Source organism: Sorex araneus, chromosome 6 (genome assembly GCF_027595985.1).
Source record: "Sorex araneus isolate mSorAra2 chromosome 6, mSorAra2.pri, whole genome shotgun sequence".
NCBI lineage: Eukaryota > Metazoa > Chordata > Mammalia > Eulipotyphla > Soricidae > Sorex > Sorex araneus.
This window is the reverse complement of record NC_073307.1, coordinates 3,183,989-3,206,247: the sequence shown is the minus strand read 5'-3', so window position 1 is coordinate 3,206,247 and position 22,259 is coordinate 3,183,989. Positions and strand designations below refer to the sequence as shown.

At 47.8% G+C, this 22,259-nt stretch overlaps 1 protein-coding gene across 1 annotated transcript in view; it reads left to right on the top strand.

The window, feature by feature from the left end:
- Positions 1-22,259, top strand: part of TBCK (TBC1 domain containing kinase) — a 154,760-nt gene that overhangs the window by 77,954 nt on the left and 54,547 nt on the right. The window contains exons 21-22 of the mRNA XM_004612696.2: positions 10,416-10,452; positions 12,102-12,263. Coding sequence (XP_004612753.2) covers positions 10,416-10,452; positions 12,102-12,263 — 199 coding nt within the window. The remainder of the gene's footprint in view (positions 1-10,415; positions 10,453-12,101; positions 12,264-22,259) is intronic.

The window sequence follows — 22,259 nt, the reverse complement described above, 5'->3', positions numbered from 1 at the left end:
TTTCTTTCTTTCTTTCTTTCTTTCTTTCTTTCTTTCTTTCTTTCTCTCTTTCTCTCTCTCTTTCTTTCTTTCTTTCTTTCTTTCTTTCTTTCTTTCTTTCTTTCTTTCTTTCTTTCTTTCTCTTTCTTTCTTCCTTTCCTTCTTTCTTTCTTCAGGAGCCTCCCTCAAATATTTTTGAGGGACTGTCCAGGCCTGTCACCCTGCAGGCGTGCCCCTCCACGAGGGCGCCTTGTTAATGAGATCTCTGCACCCTGGTTCTTGCCCGGGACTAATTCCATCAGAGTCAGCCTCATTAATCTTGCCGCGCTGAAGAGCAGCCTTGCAGAGAAGACCCTCATCTCCCCGGCTGCTCCTTTGCCACGTCCCGGCGCTGGCCTTGCCGTGCTCTGACCAGATGCTTCCCTTGGAGTCTGCACTGTGGAATTTACATATAAATGAGTTGAGTTATATGCTTCAGGGAAAAAAATGAAGCCAGGGTGATTTTTATCGTTTGTTGTTTTTTTTTTTTTTTTGTCTCGGTGTCTGTTTCTGCTCCTGAAAATGCACCAGGCCTTTCAGGTGGAAACAGGAGAGCAGCTTGGTTCTTAAGGAAACCTCCCGCCCCGTGCTATCAATAACATTCGGCTTGAAATTTATCCAAAGCCATCGTGGACCGTTATAGGGAGAGATAAGGGCGGTAGGCCGGCGTCACACACACCTTTTGAGCCAGTCACTGCTCAAGATAAAGCCACAGCTTCAGTGTCGCTGCAAAACCTTTGTCCTCAAGTGACTAAGGGGCGCTCCTACCCTGCTATTTGCTTCTTTCTTAAAAGCTTATCACTAATTTCAGTTTCCCTAGTCATCTGAGTTTGCACTCACAGGAAGTGGGGGAAAGGCTCAGAAATACACATGCATTTACGTTTGGTTTCGTTCCTTTGCTCCTTTGTACCGTTCCTGTTGCGTCCCCTTCAGGTGGCACTCTGAAGCAGAGCCCACTAGCAGTGAGCTTCCAGATTCCATCCAGATGCAGTTGTAGGATAACTTAGAAAAAATGTACCATTTTAGCAACCCCCCATACCCAGCGTCACACAGCCCCCTCCCCTCAGCCCCACCCCCATCCATGGTGCTCAGATGTGACCTTCCTGGTTGGTGCCGGCACCCCTGCTCACCCATTCTGCTGACCCGGATCATCAAGGCCCCGAGCTCTTTTTCTCTCTCAGAGCTCAGCTACCCGTCTCCCACTGCTTGGGGATCTCAGCCTCTGAGCTCCTCAGGGAGCGATGAAGTAATACTTTGCTCCTCCTTGTTAACAGCACATGCAAACAAACAATTCAGTAAGTGTCCTGATTTAGTTGAGCCTCGCTGTGACCTGCCTCCATTTCCAGTCTGTGCACCCGTCGATCAACCGGGATGCAGGTTCCCAAGATCTTAGAGAATGTCTGTTTCATGTGCATATCGCTGTTACCATTTCCGAGAGTCTTTTCAGTGGGTGTTCTATGTAACTATGTTGCAGTCGGGAGCGGGGACAAGACTATATCCCTTTCGGGAGCTCCGGTTTCCTGTTTCCCAAGTGTGCGTTCCCGCACCGCACCCACAGCCAAAGGCCCGTCTGCCTCCCGGCCCGGGCCTCCTCCACTCTCGTTCCTTTATCTTCAGAGAGCTGGCAGGGCGGTGTGGGTGAGCCAGCCCCCAGGGCCCTGCTGCTGGGAGATGGGGCAGTGGGGGCGGGGTGGGGGGTCACACTTTCCAGCTGCCCCTCCCCTGCTCATTGTCTCCATGCTATAACCAGTACTAAGGATCCAAGGGTGGTTTCCATTTGGCTTTGGCTTTGGTGTGTTAATTTATTTTAAAATGACAATAATGAAGCCAGCCCATGTTAAATAAAAGTAACCAAAATTAACCTTTTGTTTGTTTGTTTTGGGTCACACCCAGCACTGCACAGGGGTTGCTCCTGGCTCTGCACTCAGGAATTACTCCTGGCAGTGCTCGGGGGACCATATGGGATGCTGGGAATCGAACCTGGGTCGACCGCGTGCAAAGCAAACGCCCTCCCCGCTGTGCTATCGCTCCGACCCCACAACTTTTTTTTTTTAAAAAAAAATTGTTTTCCAAAAAAACAAGTGATGGAAGAATGGCAGGGTTTTTTGGTTGTTTTTTTGTTTTTGTTTTTTACAATTTCAACTTAACAGAAGAAACTTGGGTTCTCGGGGTCTGGCGCCATAGCACAGCGGGGTGGGCATTCGCCTTGCATGCGGCAGACCCGGGTTCGACTCCCAGCATCCCATGTGGTCCCCTGAGCCCCGCCAGGAGTGATTCCTGAGTGCAGAGCCAGGAGTGACCCCTGAGCATCACCAGGTGTGACCCAAATAAAAGCAAAGAAAAAGAAACGAGGATTCTCCGACTGACGTCTGGATTCGACCTTTTGCAGCGTGTTTGGGTTGAAGCCTTGTAAGAAAGGATCCTCTCAGGCATGACTGTCACGGGGCCTTCTGCACGCGCTGTCCCTCCTTAAAGCTGATCTCGAAGCACAACCCAAGGCTGCGTCGGGGACCTTTCCCCTCCCCCTCCCGCCCTCCAGTCCCTCTGGCACTGGGAACGGCTCTTTGACCCAGGAATAATCTTTTGTAATGTCATGGCTCGGTCATTTGGAAAACGTTGGTTCAGTAACTTAGGCAGATCTTTCATCTGTGAAACACTTCGTGATACAGTATCAACGTGATCGCGCTCATTAATGCCACCTCTGATAGCAGCAGGAAGGCTGCCAGCCTCCTGCCGGCGGATGTTTCCCAGAATTCTAGCCTTCACCTGACAGCTCTAATTTTTGCTTGAAGTGACAAGCTTACACCGTTCGTTTTTGAGTCAAGTTTGCCACATGCACAAACAACAAAGCAAAAGCCCAGAGCATAATTATCTGTGGTCTCTCAAGTAGCAGAATGACGTTTCTTGTGATTTGGTCACGGGCTTATGCATTGTACTCTTCCACTGCCCCGGCTGAAGAGACGTCTGTGGTCTGAAGAGATGTCTGTGGTCTGAAGAGACGTCTGGTCTGAAGAGACGTCTGTGGTCTGAAGAGACGTCTGTGGTCTGAAGAGACGTCTGGTCTGAAGAAACGTCTGTGGTCTGAAGAGACGTCTGTGGTCTGAAGAGATGTCTGTGGTCTGAAGAGACGTCTGTGGTCTGAAGAGACGTCTGGTCTGAAGAGACGTCTGTGGTCTGAAGAGACGTCTGTGGTCTGAAGAGATGTCTGTGGTCTGATGAGACGTCTGAGGTCTGAAGAGATGTCTGTGGTCTGAAGAGATGTCTGTGGTCTGAAGAGTCGTCTGTGGTCTGAAGAGATGTCTGTGGTCTGAAGAGACGTCTGTGGTCTGAAGAGACGTCTGTGGTCTGAAGAGATGTCTGGTCTGAAGAGACGTCTGTGGTGCTACTTGCCAACGGCATTGCGCCATTAGTCCCAGCGCTAGCAGAGTCTTCACAAGAGCAAAAACATACCCCAGTACCATTGTGACATAGCTTAGAATTTCAGGGTTCTTGAAAGATCTTGACCTCCAGGTGTCTGTGTTTCCGGTTTGGGGCAGCTCGTGTGGAGACTAGGCACTCGGCTGGTGCTTTCAGACAGGCCTGAGTTCGAATCCAGACTTGTCAACTGAAGAACTATTTAAGTTCTCTTTCCCATCTATAGTCCTCTTACAATTACCAGTGAGTAAAAAGAATCTCACCTCATAGGATTATGGTGATAATCACATGGATGCTGTGTGACATGCGTTCAGCTCAGTTCCAGGTACACAGTGAGAGTTAAGGGTCAAGCATTCTTGGTGATGGTGTTTTACTTCTTGTTACTGTGATTTTTGGCAGTTTCTTACATTAATACAGTTTACATTTAGAAAAACATTATATTATAGTCCATACTGGTATATTATTTGCCGGGGTAGTTATTATGCTAATAACACTGCCTTCGTATTTCTCTAAGTTGGTGACATTGCCTCTTACCCTTTGAATCTTTTTTTATTTTCGTAAGTTCCAGGGTACTTTTCTACCTCCCAGGAAGTGTTGCATAGCATGGGTTTTAATCCTTTATTTAAGGTAATTCAATTTAATTCTGCTCAAAAATTTCAAAAAGTTTTTGCTGCTCAATAAGATCATTGAAAGTCACTCTGCATGACTGATTCTTCCCCCAAATGATAATGTTCATCTCAGAACCATTTCACTGAATGCCCAATCAAGAATGCCCAAGTGATTTTATTATTAATTTCTATTCACTAGTGTTTCAGCTCAAATTATAAATCAAGAATAGAGAAATATATGTTTAGGCAGTTTCTAGAGTTTTAAAATTTGACTTTTGTGTTAGTATTAAGGAAAGTGTCTGTAAAAGACAACCAGTATAATCTGTGCTGTCCAGGGGAAATAAATATAACCATTGGTGTTCTGCATTCAATGAATCTTCTACATTATTTTTATGTATTTAAGTCATTTTTTTGGTAATGGCTGCAAAAGCAGAATAAAGGCACAGTTTTGCTGTGTGTGTGTGTGTGTGTATGTGTGTGTGTGTGAAGTATTAAAGCCCTTATTTAAAGGCCAGAGAGATGATTCAGGAGATAAGGCCATCCTCTTGTCTGAGGCCACCGCAGTTCAGATATCGGCAGCAAAGACTTCTCCCAAGCTCCACTAGGTGTGATCATCCGAACACAGAGCCCGGAGGAAGCCCGGAGTACCACAGGGCAATCCCACTCGCCCTCACTGCTGGGCTGGGAGACAGCAGGCGGCTGAGGCGCCCGCCCTGTGTCCCACAGTCCGTCCCCGGGCTCCCAGAGCACAGAGCCCGGAGGAAGCCCTGAGCAATGACGGTGCCACCCCCAGATTTCCCCAAAACCAAGAAAGTCAGTGAAAAGTTTCCCTTTTATAACAGGGAAAGAGGGAAAGAGGCCGTGTGTGTATGTTAAAAAGTCCATCTGACAAAATGATTTGATAAAAGATTCATCTAAGTTTTCATTATCAGAATTACTTTAACACTTTTTCACTTTGCTGCATCCAAAGATTTTCTGAGTCACGGTTAATCAATCAAAATGATTGATAGATTTATTGAATTAGTGGTTGATTTGTTGATTAATTTTATTAACTTAGATTAACTTAAATTAAATGAGTTCCTATCTTTCCCTAGTAATTTTCGTATTTTGAGACTGGCCAGGGAAGGGCTGAAGCGTGCTATTCCCTCGTTGTGTCGCTAGGGGGCAGTGTTCACTCAGCGGACCCTTAGCGTCTGGCGAGCTGTCCAATCAAGCATTCAGATTTCATGATCTGGAGAAAATAGTAAAAGCTCCTTTGATTTCTTTCATTTGGTTTCAGTTTCCGACTCTAAATCAGGAAGCAGCTAATAATCTTTCTAACTTAATAAGGTTAATTTTATATACTTTATATTTGCATGAAGCAATTTCATTATATAATTGCTGTTTCTTAATTAAAACATGAGTGAGCCTCGTATTCAGAACCCTTACTGCTGTCTGTGTCAGATACCAGGCAGCATATGGAGATGTTCAGATACTTAAGAAGCTATTAAATATCAGTTAAGATTGTAAAAGGGCATGATATAAAAGAATAATAAAACAGGCATTACGATCCACAATATCCAAAATATATTGTGGGTCATAATGCCTGTTGGTCAGATGAGTGGTGGGAAATATTTTCTCCCAGTCTGGGGGTGTCTTCATTCTGGTCCTTGTTTCTTTTTTGGCAAGAAAGCTTCTTAGTTTGATGATTATACTCATTATTGGAGCAGCTTAAGTAAGGAATATAATGTCATCACTTGTGCTATTTTTGCCATGTCATTCCAGGTGTATAGCTCCTCACCATTTTTCTTTTTTAAATATTTTTCCCTTTTTATTACTCTCTTGGTTTTCTGCTGTGATAGGGAAGTCAGAGAAATGTTACACTCTTGCTTTTGTTTTGGGCCACACCTGGCAATGCTCAGGGGTCACTCCTGGCTCTGCACTCAGGAATCACTCCTGGTGGTGCTCAGGGGACCACATTGGGTGCCAGGATAAAACCTGGATTGGCTGTGTGACAGGCAGGTACCCTACCTGCAGTACTATTGTTTGTAGCCCCCCAAAGGCACCCCCCATGTTTGGTTGGTTGATTTGGGGCCATGCCTGGCTCTGCGCTCAGGAATCACTCCTGGGAGGCTCAGGGGACCATGGGGGTTCTGGGGATCAAGCCTGGGTCAGCCATGCGAAAGGCAAGCACCTGCTCTGTATCCGCTGTACTATCTTTCTGGCGCTCATGTGTGTGTGTGTGTGTGTGTGTGTGTGTGTGTGTGTGTGTGTACATATGCGTGTGTGTGCACGCTTGTGGTATGTGCTGTATTTTAACCAAGATTTTTGTTATATTCCATTGACCCATATTTTATTTATTTATTTAAATTACTTAGTTACATGAGACCATGCTTGGGTTTAAGACATACAGTGTTTTGACTCCTATCCCTAGCGCTCCTGAAAGCTCTCAGCTGCATTTGCAGCTATGCGACCTCGTATAGCCTAGTTCTCCCTCTCAGAGAACCTGGCAAGGGACAGAGAGCATCCTGCCCGCACAGCAGAGCCTGGCAAGCTCTCTGTGGCTTATTTGATATGCCAAATACAGTAACAGTGATGGGTCTCATTCCCCTGACCCTGAAAGAGTCTCCGATGAGGCATTGCTGGGAAGGACGAGTAAAGAGAGGCTGCTAAAATCTCAGGGCTAGGATGAATGGAATCGTTACTGATGCCCGCTCAAGCAAATCGATGATCAACAGGATGACAGTGATACAGTGATGATCCACAAAATATATTCCCTATTTATGTACCTAGACTCCATCTAGTTGGGAAGAATGACTTTGCTGACGAGCACCTAGCTGGTCTATATTCAAGGGAAGAAATTGATTCAACTGTAATCAGTTATCTCCTTTTGTTAGTTAGTTACCAGGAGAATTATGGCAGTGCTGTTTTAATGTCTAAAGTACTATTTTTTTGAGCTTTTCAAGTACTAGTAGAATGTTTTTCTCATTCATTTTGGTTACTTCATAGTAATCATCAAAGTATAGGTATATGACTCAGAATTTTAATTTTAGTGTTTTATCAATCTTTTCACTGCTTAATATGAAGGATTTTTAAATCTAATTTAGCCAAGAAAGATTAATTTGCTATCACATTGTTTCATACATATTAAAAACTTTTCAAGAAAGTATGAATCACGAAATCCCGTTGATCATCGATTTCTCGAGCGGGCTCAGTAATGTCTCCATTCGTCCTAGCCCTGAGATTTTAGAAGCCTCTCTCCACTCCACCAACTAAGAGCAGCCATGCACCACCACCCACGGAGTCGAGAAAGAGCTATCAATCTGTCAATCATGTCCGTGTCCGGGCCAGGTGAGGTTTCCCGTGTTGAGTTAAGTTTAGTCAAATATAAAGGCCTGGAGCGATAGCACAGCGGCCCTCCCAAAGATGCCGCACTGGAGGTTCTTTCAAGGTCAGGGGAATGAGATCTGTCTTGTAACTGGCATTAACATATGAATACACCATGGGAAGCTTTCGAGGCTCTCCCATGTGGGCAGGAAACTCTCAGTAGCTTGCTAGCTTCTCCCAGAGGGAAAAGTAGGCTACAAGATATTGCGTGGCCACTTTGCGGCCGCGCGCTTCTGGGAGCTTGCTTTTAAGTCTCTGGATGTTGGCCATTGATGGGATTACATACACCTGGGTTCCTCTGCCGGTACCTTCATGCATGAGGCCTGTCCGAACGTGTGGAGAGGGGCCTCGAGCATGGCTGTGGCTAGGTTCCCGGTGGTCTTCAGCCGCCGGGAGCTCTGCTTGGGACAGGGAGGGAAGCTGGAGCCCATCCCCTCCGAGGGGCCCCTGGGGAAGACAGCCAGGCGCTCGGGCAAGAGACTCTCTGGAAGAAAGTACATGATCTCATAATTATCCAATCTTTAAATCTACCCCTTTTGACTACTTTCATTATGTATTTCAGTTCTTCTTTCAGAAGTATCTGAGTGCCCATGCTGTGCCAAGCATTGGGAATAAAAAAACTAACTCTCTGGTTTTGCTAATTTATATTCTAAGATCCCAGACAAGTCGCTCCACCAACTAAGAGCAGCCATGCACCACCACAGGTTTCCTGTGTTGAGTTAAATTTAGTCAAATGTAAAGGCCTGGAGCGATAGCACAGCAGGTAAGGCGTTTGCCTTGCATGCGGCCGACCCAGGTTCGATTCCTCCATCCCTCTCAGAGAGCCCGGCAAGCTACCAAGAGTATCCCACCCTCACAGCAGAGCCTGGCAAGCTACCCGTGGTGTATTCGATATGCCAAAAACAGTCACAACAAGTCTCACAATGGAGACGTTACTGGTGCCCGCTCGAGCAAATCGATGAGCAACAGGATGACAGTGATAGAGTGATATTCTTAGAGAAGGTAAACAATTGAAAGGAGGTAAAGAGTTCTCTGTGCTGTGTTAGGCATGACACGTCACGGAGAGTGTGGTGGCAAGTACCAACTCAGAAAGGGGCGAGGCTGTTGGCAGGGCGTGGGCACTCAGTGCTCGGGCCGGGGCAAGGCCGGGAGAAGGGGAGCTTTGGAAGACTTGCCTCCCAGAACCGAGGGCAGGCGTCAATGGGAAGCGACAGCAGTGCTCAGGGCTGTGAGGGAAGTGTGTGTCGGGGGACCCCAGCGGGGCTGCAGCCCTGGGACCCGGGAAGGTGTCGAGGACGCTGAGAAGCCGACCGGGCTTGGTTGCAGTTGGAGCTTCAGCTTTCACTCTGGTTCCAGAAGCCCCGGTCAGAGGGACGGTGTGTTGTGACCTAAACACCCTCCCAGGGTCCCTCTGGCCGAGGACACGGGAATGGAGCCTAGCGGTGACGGAGTGGCTCCTTCCCTCCGTGGGATTCCCTTATATACCCCTCCCACTCCACATACAGAAAACCCAGCTTCCTACTGAAGTAATTAACGCCCTACCTGCTGTGCTATTGCTCCAGCCCTTGGCTTATGTTTTAATCACATAAATATTCAGTGCAAAGAGTTAACTCATAAACTCGTAACTGATTGATGCTGAAAAGAAATTGAATCTTCTGTTTATACAAAAATCTTTAAGAATACCTGTTCAGAAAGTAAAATCAAATTAGAACTTTTTTGAGATTTTTCTATAAATTATTAATGGCTTTTACTTGCTATTGACCAAGGAGATTTCACTTTCAGAAGTTAAGAATAAAGGGCTGGAGGGAGCTCGCCGAATGTGTGCTTTGTCTGTTGGGGGTGACAGTTTTGTCCCTGGCACCTTCTTCTCCCTAAGCTCTGCCCGGAGAGACCCCCCCAGCACAGAGCCAGGAATGCCCAAGCACTGTCGGGTAGAACGCAAAAGAAACAAACACACAGGAATGAAGCTGACTGTCACATCCCAACATCTTAGGAAATATCTAGAAAGCGGATATGTTCATTCCTCGACAGTCAAGTCGGGAAGATACATTATCACGTAGCTAAAGAACCAAATTGTTTTGCTTCTTCATCTTCTAATCTGTGATGACTCTGTCTGTTAGTTTAGAGAGTGGTGACAGAAAGCATATGAAACTCTAATTTATGAGATATTTTGGTTCTTTTTATTTTATTTTATTTTATTTTTATTGAATCACTGTGAGATAGTTACAAGCTTTCATGTTTGGGTTACGATCTCACAATGATCAAACACCCATCCCTCCACCAGTGCACATTCCCCACCACCAATATCCCCGGTATACGCCTCCTTTCCCACCCTCCCCTGCCTCCATGGCAGACAATACTCCCCATACTCTCTCTCTACTTTTGGGCATTACGGCTTGCAACAGACACTGAGAGGTCATCATGTTTGGTCCATTATCTACTTTCAGCACACATCTCCCATCCCAACTGGTTTCTCCAGCCATCATTTTCTCAGTGATCCCTTCTCTATTCCACCTGCCTTCTCCCCTCCGCTCATGAAGCAGGCTTCCAGCTATGGGGCAATCCTCCTGGCCCTTGTATCTACTGTCCTTGGGTGTCAGCCTCATGTGATGTTGTTCTATACTCCACAAATGAGTGCAGTCCTTCTAAAGAGTCATTTCGTCAATTCTCAAATCGTAAGGAGGAAACTCAAGAGTAATGAGGGCTGCTAAGCTCTCGGGGACGTTTCTGCATGGCCTGAAGAGTTTGTGCCTGCACGGGGTGCCCACTGCTGCAGTGGCGTCTGCCCCAGGGTGAGGGGACGGAGGGTCTGTGCGGCCCCACTGGCCACAAGGACCATGTGCAGCCATGTGCGCTCGGAAAAATCGAGCACTCGTGATAATTCAAAATAACACATCTTAATTTTAGTCAGTGGGGTGGACCAGCACAGGGGACATTTTGTGACTGCCCAGTTGACTGGTCCAACTAACGCTGTTGTTTCTGTCTCCGCCCCTTTCCTGTTCCTCACAGCTCTACGCCATCCCCTGGTTCCTCACCATGTTTACCCGTAAGTACCATTCCCCGCTTTGGCTTTCAGTATTGTGTCAGCAATGGGACAGGGGCCATTCTTCCCAGCGGAGTACGCTGACAGCGGACCCCATAGATGTAACGAAACAAGTATTCTTGTGTGATTTTCACATAACAGAGTTGGATAGAAAAACTGTTTCACCGCTGAACATCAGAAAGAGTACGGAGATGGAAACCTGGCCTTCCATGTTGTGGCGGTCGTTAAACCTCTTTGGTCTGGTGAAAAAGAAACTGCAGCTGCCTGCGGTATTGACATAAAGCAGGCCTGATTTTCAGAGATTCCATGATAACAAATCCTATTATTTCCTCATTTAGAGTTTCCCTTAAATTAGATATGTCATATGAGCATGTCACGGTACAGTTACAAATGTCAGGAAGGGGGACGCCCTGCTCAGACACGTCTCATGCCAAACGCAGCGTCTGGAGGGGCTCGTGCTCTGGCCTGGAGAAACCCCGTGGCACTCTTAACTGGGTTTTATAAAGAGACAGACATTGGGGGATTGAGTCAGACGTGAGTTCCCGGGGCAGAGCCTTATGGAGCCCGGGGTTGGAGTCCAGCACCGCGGGGTCCCCACACACTGCCGGGGGCAGCTGGGGGACTCTGAGCGGGGAGTGTCCAAACACAGGGCAGGGATGCTCAGGGCTAAGGCGGTCGCCTCTCGTCTCATCGCCTTAACCCTCACTCTGCCTGCAGAATCCTGCCTGCACAGGGTCCCCTGAGCCCCGCCAGGAGGGACCCCTGAGCACAGAGCCGGGAGTCGGCCCTGAGCAACATCAGTGATCAGTGTCTTCACCCTCCCCCCAAATAAATCATGGGAAATGGCTGATTGGATTCATTGCTGGTAATGCAGTGAATCAGTTATTTAGGATGCAAAATAGAAATGTAACTGAACCTAAAACGGTACGAAGTCGATGTTAGGAAGTAGACGTGTAAGAACAATGTTACTGGAAAATTCTAGGGAGAAGTAGAATAAATGTAACAGGGCCCCAGGGTCCACATTGAAGGTTAGAAATTGGCACCGATTTGACCAAAGTGGTTATCAAGGTTTTGGGGGGTTGTTTGGTTTTTATGTTGGATTTTATTTCCTTTTTATTTCTTGGAGGGGTGCCAGGTGGCGCCCCCCGCACTGCCAGAGGCCCGGGGTCCTGCCAGCCGGCTCAGCAGTGAGGAGCCGTGTGCAGGTCTCGGCCCGCCCCGCCGGTGCGCAGGGCCTGCGGGACTCAACTCGGCACACTCGGGTGTGTCTGGTGCCGGGCGAAGCGGGGTCTGCCGTGTGCCAGGCCAGCACCCAAGCCCCATGCCTGGCTCCCGCCCTGTCCTGTGCTACTTGGCGGCGTGTTTCTGGGGGACGTGCCCGCGGACTCCCAGCTCTGTGATGGACGGTCAGTCCGGGCAGTGCCAGGGTCGAACCGGGCCCTCCGTGTGCCAGCTGCCCTCCCGCTAAGCCACTTTCTGGCCCTGCCCGTGTTTCCAGACCCCTCAGGAGGCCTCTGACAAAGCCAGATACACATCTTATTAGAAGTGCGGTGTATCCTGCAGTGATGCCCTCCGCGTAAGGCTCAGCAAAGTCACGTGTTGTTTTCTGTCCGTTGCCTTTGGCTTTGACTGCTCGTGGGCGCGTCTTCCAGATGTCTTCCCGCTGCACAAGATCTTCCACCTCTGGGACACCCTGCTGCTGGGCAACTCGTCCTTCCCCTTCTGCATCGGGGTGGCCATCCTGCAGCAGCTGAGGGACCGCCTGCTGGCCAACGGCTTCAACGAGTGCATCCTGCTCTTCTCCGACCTGCCAGGTACGGGCGCGAGTGAGACCGCTCGGGGAGACGGGGAGACTGAATCGGGACAGAGCGAGGCACGGCTAGAGCCGTTGGCAAGAACGCTCGCCCCAGCCCGAAGCACCTGCCCTAAGCCCCCTCTGCTGCCCCACGCTGGGACACGGGCTCGGCGGGGTCCGCTTTCACGTCAGGGATGACACCGAAAGGGTGAAAGGGCCGGGCCAGGGGTAGCTGCATCTTTCCCTGCCCGGGACAGGCGCATTCATCTCCTGCCGATAGGGACCCATTAGAGGCTCTCGGGGAAGGTGTCGGAGAGTTTGTGTTTATACAGGGCGGGATTCTCGCGGGGCTTGGTTCGCCTTGCCTAGAGCTGCATGTTTAGAGTTTGACAGCAGAGGGGCGGGAAGGCTGTGCCCCCTCACACTGCAGGGGAGTTCTCCCCCCCGGCCACGTGACCGTGAGAGCTGCCGTGGACCCCCCCCCCGCCCCAGGACAGAAGCTTCAGTGTGGCACTAGGCTTCCTGTTGCAAGTGTGTGTGTGTGTGTGTGTGTGTGTGTGTGTGTGTGTGTTGGGGGTGGGGGGAATAGTGTCCCAGCACAAAAATTCTACCTTCCCAGCATTTCACCGGCTCCGTTCTTTCTGCTGAGCTGGTTGCTGTTCGTCACGTTTTCAGGCAAGCGCACGTGATCATTGATAATAAATACACGTAAAGTTATTCAGGAGATTAATTTACCAAAGAACCAAAGCAAGATACCTTGGCGTATTATATATTTCTAAGGCTCTCTCAGGAGGAGGGAGAAACCTACCGCCAACACTGGTTTATATTTTTAGCAGATGAACTGTACTTTACCATCTGTTGTTGTAATTCACCGTCCTCTGAGGGAAATCAATAACAAAAATCCTTTAATTTATTTAAAACATCTCCAGTTTAAAATAATTACCATCAGCTTTTCAGCTCATCAGACTTCAATTAAAGTTTGTTGTATCTCAGGACCAGAGCGATAGGGCAGCAGGTAGGGCACTTGCCTTGCACGAGGCAGACCCAGGCCCAATCCCCGGCACCCCAAATGGTCCCCCGAATCCTTCCAGGAGTGAGCCTGAGCACAGAACCAGGAGTCAGCCCCAAGCAACGCTGGGTGTCACCCACCCACCTACCCCCATTAAGTTTGTTGTCTCTTATATGAAAGGGTAATTTTTTTTCTGAGAGTTTTGAATTATGTATTCAAATTATGTACCTTTTATTTTATTTTCCTTTTGGTGCCAAATAGTATCAGAGAAGCTGGTTTCATAACTTACAACATTATCTTTACCCTGCAGGTGTTTTCTTGTCATGTCTAGTTTATCCAAATAAACAGGTGATTAATTAAGATTGAAATAATGTTTCTGATTAATACAAATATGTCTCTATCTACCTATTTGTTAAGAATTCTGATTGCATTTTCAAGTCAAGCAAATTCAGTGACTTTCTAAATTTCATGAAGTAAATGTTAGTTAAATAGTAGTAAAGAATGTCAGATAGTGATAATTTGCTTATTAATTCATCATTATCATCATCATCCCGTTGATCATCGAATTTCTCAAGCAGTCTCAGAAATGTCTCCATTTGTCCAAGCCCTGAGATTTTAGAAGACTCTCTCTATTCATCCTTCCCAACGATGCTGTACTAGAGGCTCTTTCAGGGTCAGGGGAACGAGACCCAGCTTGTTACCGGTTTTGGCATATTAATACACCATGGGGACCTTGCGAGGCTCTCCCATGTGGGCAGGAAACTCCCAGTAGTTTGCCAGATTCTCCCAGAGGGAGAAGTAGGCTATAAGATATCATAAGCTATAAGATATAAGATATAAGATACTGAGGCCCAGTCCCAATCCGAGTATCCTTGGAGGTCTCAGCCCCGGGTCCCACACACCTGGGTTCCTCTGCCAGTACCTTCATGCGTGAGGCTCATCTGAACGTGTGGAGAGGGGTCTTGAGCATGGCTGTGGCTAGGCTCTGGAGGTCTTCGGCCGCCGGGAGCCTGCTTGCAGCAGGGAGGGAAGCTGGAGCCCCTCCCCTCTGAGGGGGCCTCGGGAAGACAGCCAGGTGCACGGGCAAGAGACTCTCTGCTTATTAATTAAAGTAACATAATTTTATCTGAGATCAGAGTCAGAAACTATGTTCTTTGGAGCTGATGAGTTGAAATGCCAAGGCTCTGCCCCGGAGTCTAGGCTGCTTGCTGGTTAGGGAGCCCCCTTCATCCGGCTCTTCGGGTCCTTGTTCAGTCTAAAAAAAAAGTCCAGCAGATGAATTAAGACCTTCAGAAGGGTTCCGTAGCACTGTATCAGTGTTGTCCTGTTGTTCATAGATTTGCTCGAGCGGGCACCAGTAATGTCTCCACTGTGAGACTTGTTACTGTTTTTGACATATCGAATAGGCAGAGCCTGGCAGGCTACCCATGGTTTATTCAATATGCCAGAAGGGTTCAAGGAAACTTAATAATGCAAATGAGTTTTTTTTCATTTTTCTATTGTCAGTTTTGGTTATTTTTGTCCTTAGATATTTGTCTTTTTTGTAGGAGATCTTTAATTCATTTCAGGGCTGGATTTAACATTGCAAATATCTCCAGCTCTAATGAACAACCTTGTAAGCCACAGGCTCTAATGGAAAAGGGAGAGTTACCAAATGCGAACTCTGTGCTTAAGTACACCTGAGTTTCGTTTATACTCAAACAACACATTTTTTTGGATGTCTTTACTGAAGAGTGGTCTTTTTTAATCATTTACTGAGTTATAGAACTCATCTAGTGAGTTCTACAATTGTGTTTGATGCTGGAAGGCACAGGGACATGCTCGTGTAAAGTCCTCAAAAGCAAGTCCAGTTTATGACATAAAACTCAGAACATGGGGGCTGGGGCAGTAGCACAGCAGGGAGGGCGTTTGCCTTGCACGCAGCCGACCCAGGTTTGATTCCCAGCATCCCTTATGGTCCCCAGAGCACCACCAGGAGTAAGAGTGCAGGGCCAGGAGTAACCCCTGTGCATTGTTGAATATACCCCCTCCCCCCCAATAAAAAGAAAAAAGCAAAAGAACATGGCACCATGGTTTCCGTGCCATCTTTGGGAGAAGCGCGCTCTTTCCCTAAGTCACCCCGGGGAGGACGGTTCCCTCTTGGCTTCGTGTCTGTGACCTCAGAGTGCCGCTCCAGCACAGACAGCCGTGGAAGCTTACTTCTGCCTCCTTAACTCTGATTATTTGATATGATGATAGAACGGTCATCCTGTAGTTGTTGTGCAAGAAAAAAGATAAGCGTGTTCAACAGAGTCTAACAACGCTTGACAGAGAGGAGGCCACCGCTCGCGTCCCTCGGAGTTCTCGCCCTCCCGGCCGTCAGGTCAGCCTTTCCTCTTGAGGAGCGCAGTCGGAGCCTCGCCCTGTCTGGCCGTTCCTCAGACTGTTTAGGTAGATCTCACAGACGTGGATTCCTCTGTAGCAGCTCTGCTGGGAATCCCCCAAGACGGCAGAAGCTTTCAGAGTCGGGTGCGTATTACAACCGAGAAGAACCTCTTCTCAGTGCGTGGAAGCAGCGGGCACCAGAGAGAGCAGGGGCTGCTGTGCGCCCGGGGCCTCCCTCCCCTCTCGCTGCTGTGTAAACTGAGGCTTACAGTGCGGGTCTGTTTCTAGAGACCGGAAATGGTCTGAGCTCAGCTCCCAGCTCTGGCACTAGGAGTGTCTGAACTCGGGCGAGTTTCTCCCGAGAGAGTCCTGTGCATTTTGAGTCCCTCAGAAGAGGTGAAGAGTCAGAGCCTGCCTCGCGTTATTACTGACGCCCAGAGACGACAGGCATTGTGTTCATGGCATAAAGTCTGGTACAGAGATTCCCTAACCATTTTTGTTTCCTACTTTAGATATGTAAAGAGCATGCAATATTCAACGTATGTAAGGCCCCTCTTCTTCCTTTTACAGTAGTTGGAAGTTTCTTAAATCTTAAAGATGGTGCACTGTGGAAAAGTAGTCTTAGTTTTGCCAAAAGTTGTTCCCCTCATTAACTGTCGAAGTCAATGATATACGTGTGATGTTACATTCCAAGAAGTACAAGTGCCTTACAACATTCTGCTGAAAGTTCTCGACATACATTGATCTGTGTGTCATTTTAGCACCAGAGGAAATAACTATAGAATGGTACAGTTGGCATTTCACATGCAGTCTTAGGGTAGTGGTGGGGTGTTTTGGAAGCATCTCCGGGTCTGTCTGCGTGCAGTGCTGGACGCAGGCCGTGGTCACGTGTCCGGTCACCAGCCTTTCCCTGACTGGCTGCAGGAGGCCTCTCTCCCTCACCTGGTTTCCTGGAACTATTCTGCTGTCAAGTCTGTGCAGACATTTTTAAGACATATTTTTTGAGGATCCAGCCAGGCGGTGTTCACAGTGAGTGCGATCATCCGAGGGAGGCCGCCTGGCGCTGATCGTCTTGGCATCGGTCTCCAAGGAGACGTTGCCAGGCTTTTTGCTTTTTTTTTTTTCCGTTTGTTGCTGCATTTCCATTAACAGTGGGCAATTGGTATGTCTCTGGCGTTATATATGGTTGGAATCAATTCCAGAATATGCCCTTTATCCCTGAGATAGAAACAAGTCTACCTCGAGACAGTCTTCGACGGGAAGAATATTTAGAAGCAGGTCACAGATTTTGTCGAAGAAGCTATAGTAGGAGTTTTGTGAACGCTTTGTGAAAAAAAAATACTCTCGGTTTATTCTCAGAGGATCAGAGCTCTGCTGAGAACACCAGAGAAAGAGTGTGTGTCCCGGGCGTGGAGAATACTTCCGCAGGCAGTGCCGAGCGTACGGAAGGGACATTTCCACGGTCTTCTCAGGGTGCTCCGGGGCACGGAGCCCCTCCAGGGCGCTCACCAGCAGCTCAGGGCCTCACCTGTGCACCCAGCAGGTGGGAGTGGGGTGTCACCGCCGTGCGTGGGGTGCGGGGGCCAGACCAGCGCCAATGCACTCAAGGCTCGAAGCTTCCTCCTGAAGAAGCATAGCTGGTCTCCCTTGGGTGGGACAGAGAGACAGAGCCGGGGACAGATGGTGAGGGATGACGGTGACCCGTGCCCTGGCGGCCGGCAGGGGCGAGGCCCTTAGAGGTGACACTGGGACGGTGGGGCGGGGTGGGGCAATGGTGGTGGTGCAGGTGCAAGAACTTTGTACGTCAACAGCACCAGCATTAAGGCCGTTGTGGCCGTGTCACTGAAAACTACAGTGAAAACAGTGAATCATTGGAAAGGAAAGTCTCACCTCATGTGTGCAGGAGAAACCAGCAGCTAGTTGAGATGTGTTTTTGCTTGGTGGAAAGGGAACATTTATTTCGGGGTGATGAGGAGGGAGGTGGGCAAGTTCCCCTCCCCCCACCCAAGGACCCAGCCCCAGCAGTCAAGAACCTCCAGAACCTTGCACGAGACATGTCACACCTCACACCACTCATGTTCCAGGATTAGTGACCACATCTGATGGGGGCTAAAGTAAAAGGCAACCAATCCTAGAGGGAAATATGCTTTTACAGACATACACATGTGTGTGTATATTTGTATGTATACATATTTAAGCACATAAGCCTCAACCTTGAACAACACATTAGTGATCTCTTATAGAAGGGTTTGTTAATGGCCCCTGGGTGAAATACAGCAATCTTTATGCACTCTCCTCTAGGGAAACTTTTTGGATCAATTTCAGTGTTTTTTTCATAAGAATACAAAATAAATTCTTTTTGGTCTGCTTTGGGGCAGGGGCTGGGGTTCGGGGTGGGGACTCCTGAAATAGGGTGGCGGGAAGGCGTCATGGTGGTGGGATTGGTGTTTGAATGTTAAATGTAATCAAATGTTGTGAGCTCCTTCATAAAAACAAGTATAATGTGCTGCCGAGAGCATCGGAGTTTATGTCAGGGATGCTTCCACGGGGCCCCACGCCTTTCCTGCCCAGCTGGAGTTGGAGCCCTAACTGAGAGAGAGCTGGGGCGGGGGTGGGGGGGAGGCGAGGTTCTCAGGGCGGCCGTGCTCGGGAAGGAAACCACGCAAGGGCAGGGCGTGGAGGAGTCGAGAGTGTTCTGAGCAAGAGGGAAGGAGCCTGGAGAGCGGGGGTGGTCGTGCAGGAGCTTGTAACCCACAGTGGGCTTGTATTATATACACATATTTGTGGAAGGATTTTCATTCTTCTCCAAATTTTTGAAAGAGTGAAAAACCCCAGCAGGAGCCCAAAGACAGACAATGTCTTGATGTCTCTGGGGCCTTCCGATGGCTCCATCCTTCCAGGGTCATCCACGAGTATAGGAAGGATCAACCCAAAGCGTGCTTGGGAGTTCCTCGTAACTTCCGTGCTCTGAGTTGCAGCCAGGTAGCGCGGAGAGCTGCTTCATGAGGAGAGTGACACGCAGTGCATGGTTGTTCGGGGAGGGCTTTGTGTGATCAGGCCGACAGGAGTGTTTGTACCGTTTTACCTCAAGCTAAGAAACCACAAACTACCCATTCGCATTTTCTCCTGGTGAGCTACACGGTGCTGATGCGTGCTGAAGGGCAGCTTCAGGAATTGTTCAAAGGCAATCGCAAGGGGAATTAAAGATGGAGATTTTACCATAGCCATTAAAATTTGATCTATTAACTTTAAGATTCAGACAGAATATTAAATTCTTATGTGCTCGAAACGGACCGAGGGTGGAAGAGAAGAGTAATTTGTTTTTATTAACATGATGGAATGGTCACTAGAATAAAAACCGTGAAGCTTTACTTGCAAAATATCATTAGGTGATATTGCCTGTGTTTGGGGGGAAATACTGCATTTTCTTATGGAAGAGGGTGGAATTGGAAAGCAGACATTAGAATGCGTGCACTTCCCAAGCCGAAGACAAGTGTTGATGAAAAACACAATTCCTGAGGAATGGCTGGTACACAGCCAAATTGAAAGAAGATTTTACGGAGCCACCAGAATTCTCCTATGTAACTATCTCTGGGGCTGGAGCAATAGCACAGCAGGTAGGGCGTTTGCCTTGCATGCAGCCAACCAGGTTCAATTCCTCCATTCCTCTCAGAGAGCCCAGCAAGCTACCGAGAGCATCCCGCCCGCATAGCAGAGCTTGGCAAGCTCCCCGTGGCATATCTGATATGCCAAAAACAGTAACAAGTCTCACAATGGAGACGTTACTGGTGCCCGCTCGAGCAAGTCAGTGAACAACGGGATGGCTGTGCCACAGTGCAGTGGTGGTGGAAAACTGTTTCTGGAGCTCTCTGCCACTCCTGAAGCTCCCCACTAAATCTGTGATATGTAGGTGTTTCATAAATGAAAATGCAAGATTTTTCTGTGTTGAAGTGGCACAATGAAAAATAAGATGAGTTTTATCAGAACTTCCTTTTTACCTTGAAAGCTGAGAGTGGAGAGTAGTAATACAGCTGAACCCAGCTGAAGGCTGCAGCATCTAATAAGGCCGGCTCTTTCCATTATAGTTGTTTGGGGTCACAGCAAGCTCCGCTCAGGGCTTACTCCTGACTCTGCACGCAGGGATCATTCCTGCCATGGCGCAGGTCTCGAGACCATATGGGATTCCAAGGATGGGAGCCGGGTCAGCCATGTGCCAGGCAAGCACCCTCCTCTCTGGACTGTCTCCCCAGCTCCAGAAATTAGCTTTGTTAGACCTGTGTCATGCACCATAGTCTGTTTCAAGGTGTCAGTGATGGCATTTGTTTATTTTTGTCTGTCTGTGTTTATCACGGGCCTTGTGTCCACAAAAACACCTAAACTATACAGCACACTTTTCACTTTTGAAGTATCTTAAAAAGCAGTCAACCGCAAAAACTATTAAAAGTCAGAAAGTCGTTGTATATAAGTAAAATTTCAAAATGTCAGAAAGAATGTTTAAACTTTCCCTGCAGACCCTGTTGGTGGATAATGCAGGTGGGACCCCAAGGCCAATCGTAGATCCTCCCCTGACAATGACGTACGTCGCACCACCTGTGACTCGTGTTAAACGGCCTAGTAACGCTCATGGATTCCAGGCTTGTCCTCTCGTCTCTCCCTAGTCTTGTGTCCCTTTACAAAAGCCAAAGTCATCTGCGGTGCTTTCTGCCTTAAGTGATGGTCTTCAGCAGGTGAGAAATAACCTCTTGCCCTCCAGGTGTGCAGTGCATGAGTGTGAGTCAAAACCAGATAGCGGTCACACTGTCGTCCCATTGTTCATCGATCTGCTCGAGCGGGCACCAGTAACGTCTCCATTGTGAGACTTGTTGTCACTGTTTTTGGCATATCAAATACACCACGGGGAGCTTGCCAGGCTCTGCTGTGCGGGCAGGGTACTCTCAGTAGCTTGCCGGGCTCTCCAAGAGGGATGGAGGAATCGAACCCGGGTTGGCCGCGTGCAAGGCAAATGCCCTACCCACTGTGCTAAATGCAGATATAAATAATAAAAATGTATTTAAAACAGACAGGAATAATATGCTACTAGTATGTGGGACAAAACCAAATAAAATAAAGTCATTAGTAGACTAAAGAAATAGAAGAGGAGTGAGATGCCTTTGTGCCAGGCTCACCGTTCACTATTGTATAGCATAAGAAAACAACTAGAATTTCATTTTATTTTATTATACAAAATGACTGTAATTACTTTGAAAATCGACCCTTTTAAATGTTTAATACAGTTACCAGTCTTGTGAAAAATGCTTATTGAACTTAACACAAGGTTCTAGTTGCCCCAGAACGTCAGACTCCTGTTTTGCTTTGCCTCACCAGTAAGTGTGAAGGAAGAAGGAGGAAGGGATGGCAGCTCTGACCTGGCGCTAAACCTTCGAGCTGAGGCTTTGTCCTTTGCTCTGAAGGGTGCCGTGCCACTGTCAGCACCAGCTGCTGGCCTCCTCGTGCCTACCTGCTCAGCTGCTAAGTGATAAAGACAATTATGTTAAGGATAGAAAACAGTTTAAATATCCATATATCCGTAATGCCTATTGCATTTCGTATTTATTCCTCACTTCATTGTAGACATTAAGCAGCAGAGATGATAGATGCGGAGAGAAAGTGCCGGTAATTGCATGCATACATCATGGATTGAAAGGGAATTCAGGAAGGAGCCCAGTAACAGATTGCACCACCCTCTCCTTAGCTCTGTGACCACGGATGTTTTCAAAAATACTTCTTTCAGTTTGAAGACAAATATTTATTGACTTTCTAGTAGGAATATGTGGATACGCATTTGTGTATACATATGTGTATAACTGATAATCTTGCTGTTAGGTTATTATTATTATTTACCCTGAACATTCTTGTGTAACTATCTAAAGCCAGTCTTGTGGTACTGTGTAATTATAGCTTATACGTCTAACTTGGGTTCTGCTCATTTCATAGTTTTACCTCCTGGTTCCAGTAAGTCGCTTGGAAGAATGGTCCCTCAGTTCCTTCACTTTTTAAGTAAGGGAATTAAGTTTCAGGCTCAGAATTGCATGTAGAATCAGCCAGGTTTGGAATTCAGTGACTATTAAACCTGTGGATCTATTCCTGTACTTTAACTGAGGTGGGAGATAGGACAGAGTTAGAGGTGGTGGGTGGGCACAGTGCTTGAAAGATACTAATTTCTGTACCTGTTAATTTTGAACATGCGCAGGATAGTTTTGTGAGACATCTAGATTGAGAAACTGCCGCACGAGGAGAGGTTTTGAGTGACTAGATGACAAATACAATTTGAAGATTGTGCAGAAACTGAAGTTTTCTCTGGCATCTTTGTTTTTCTCTTCCCTGTTACCTTTGGATTTCCCCTGAGACTCTGTCTTAAATAAAATCTGCTCCATGGAGTTCTTTCCTCGTATTCCTTGTTATTACTCAGTTTCCCTACTGACGTGCTGTTTGGTGCTTTGGATTCTCTGGAGTGCGCCTCAGTTCCAGACTGGGACCTCACAAGCCCCTGCGACAGCCCCCCCCCTCCCACAGAGATGAGGGCTGGGGGGAGACTACTTTCACTTGCTCCAGATCACACAGGCTTCCATAAAATAGTTTCCTTTGAAAACTGTGTATCTGTGT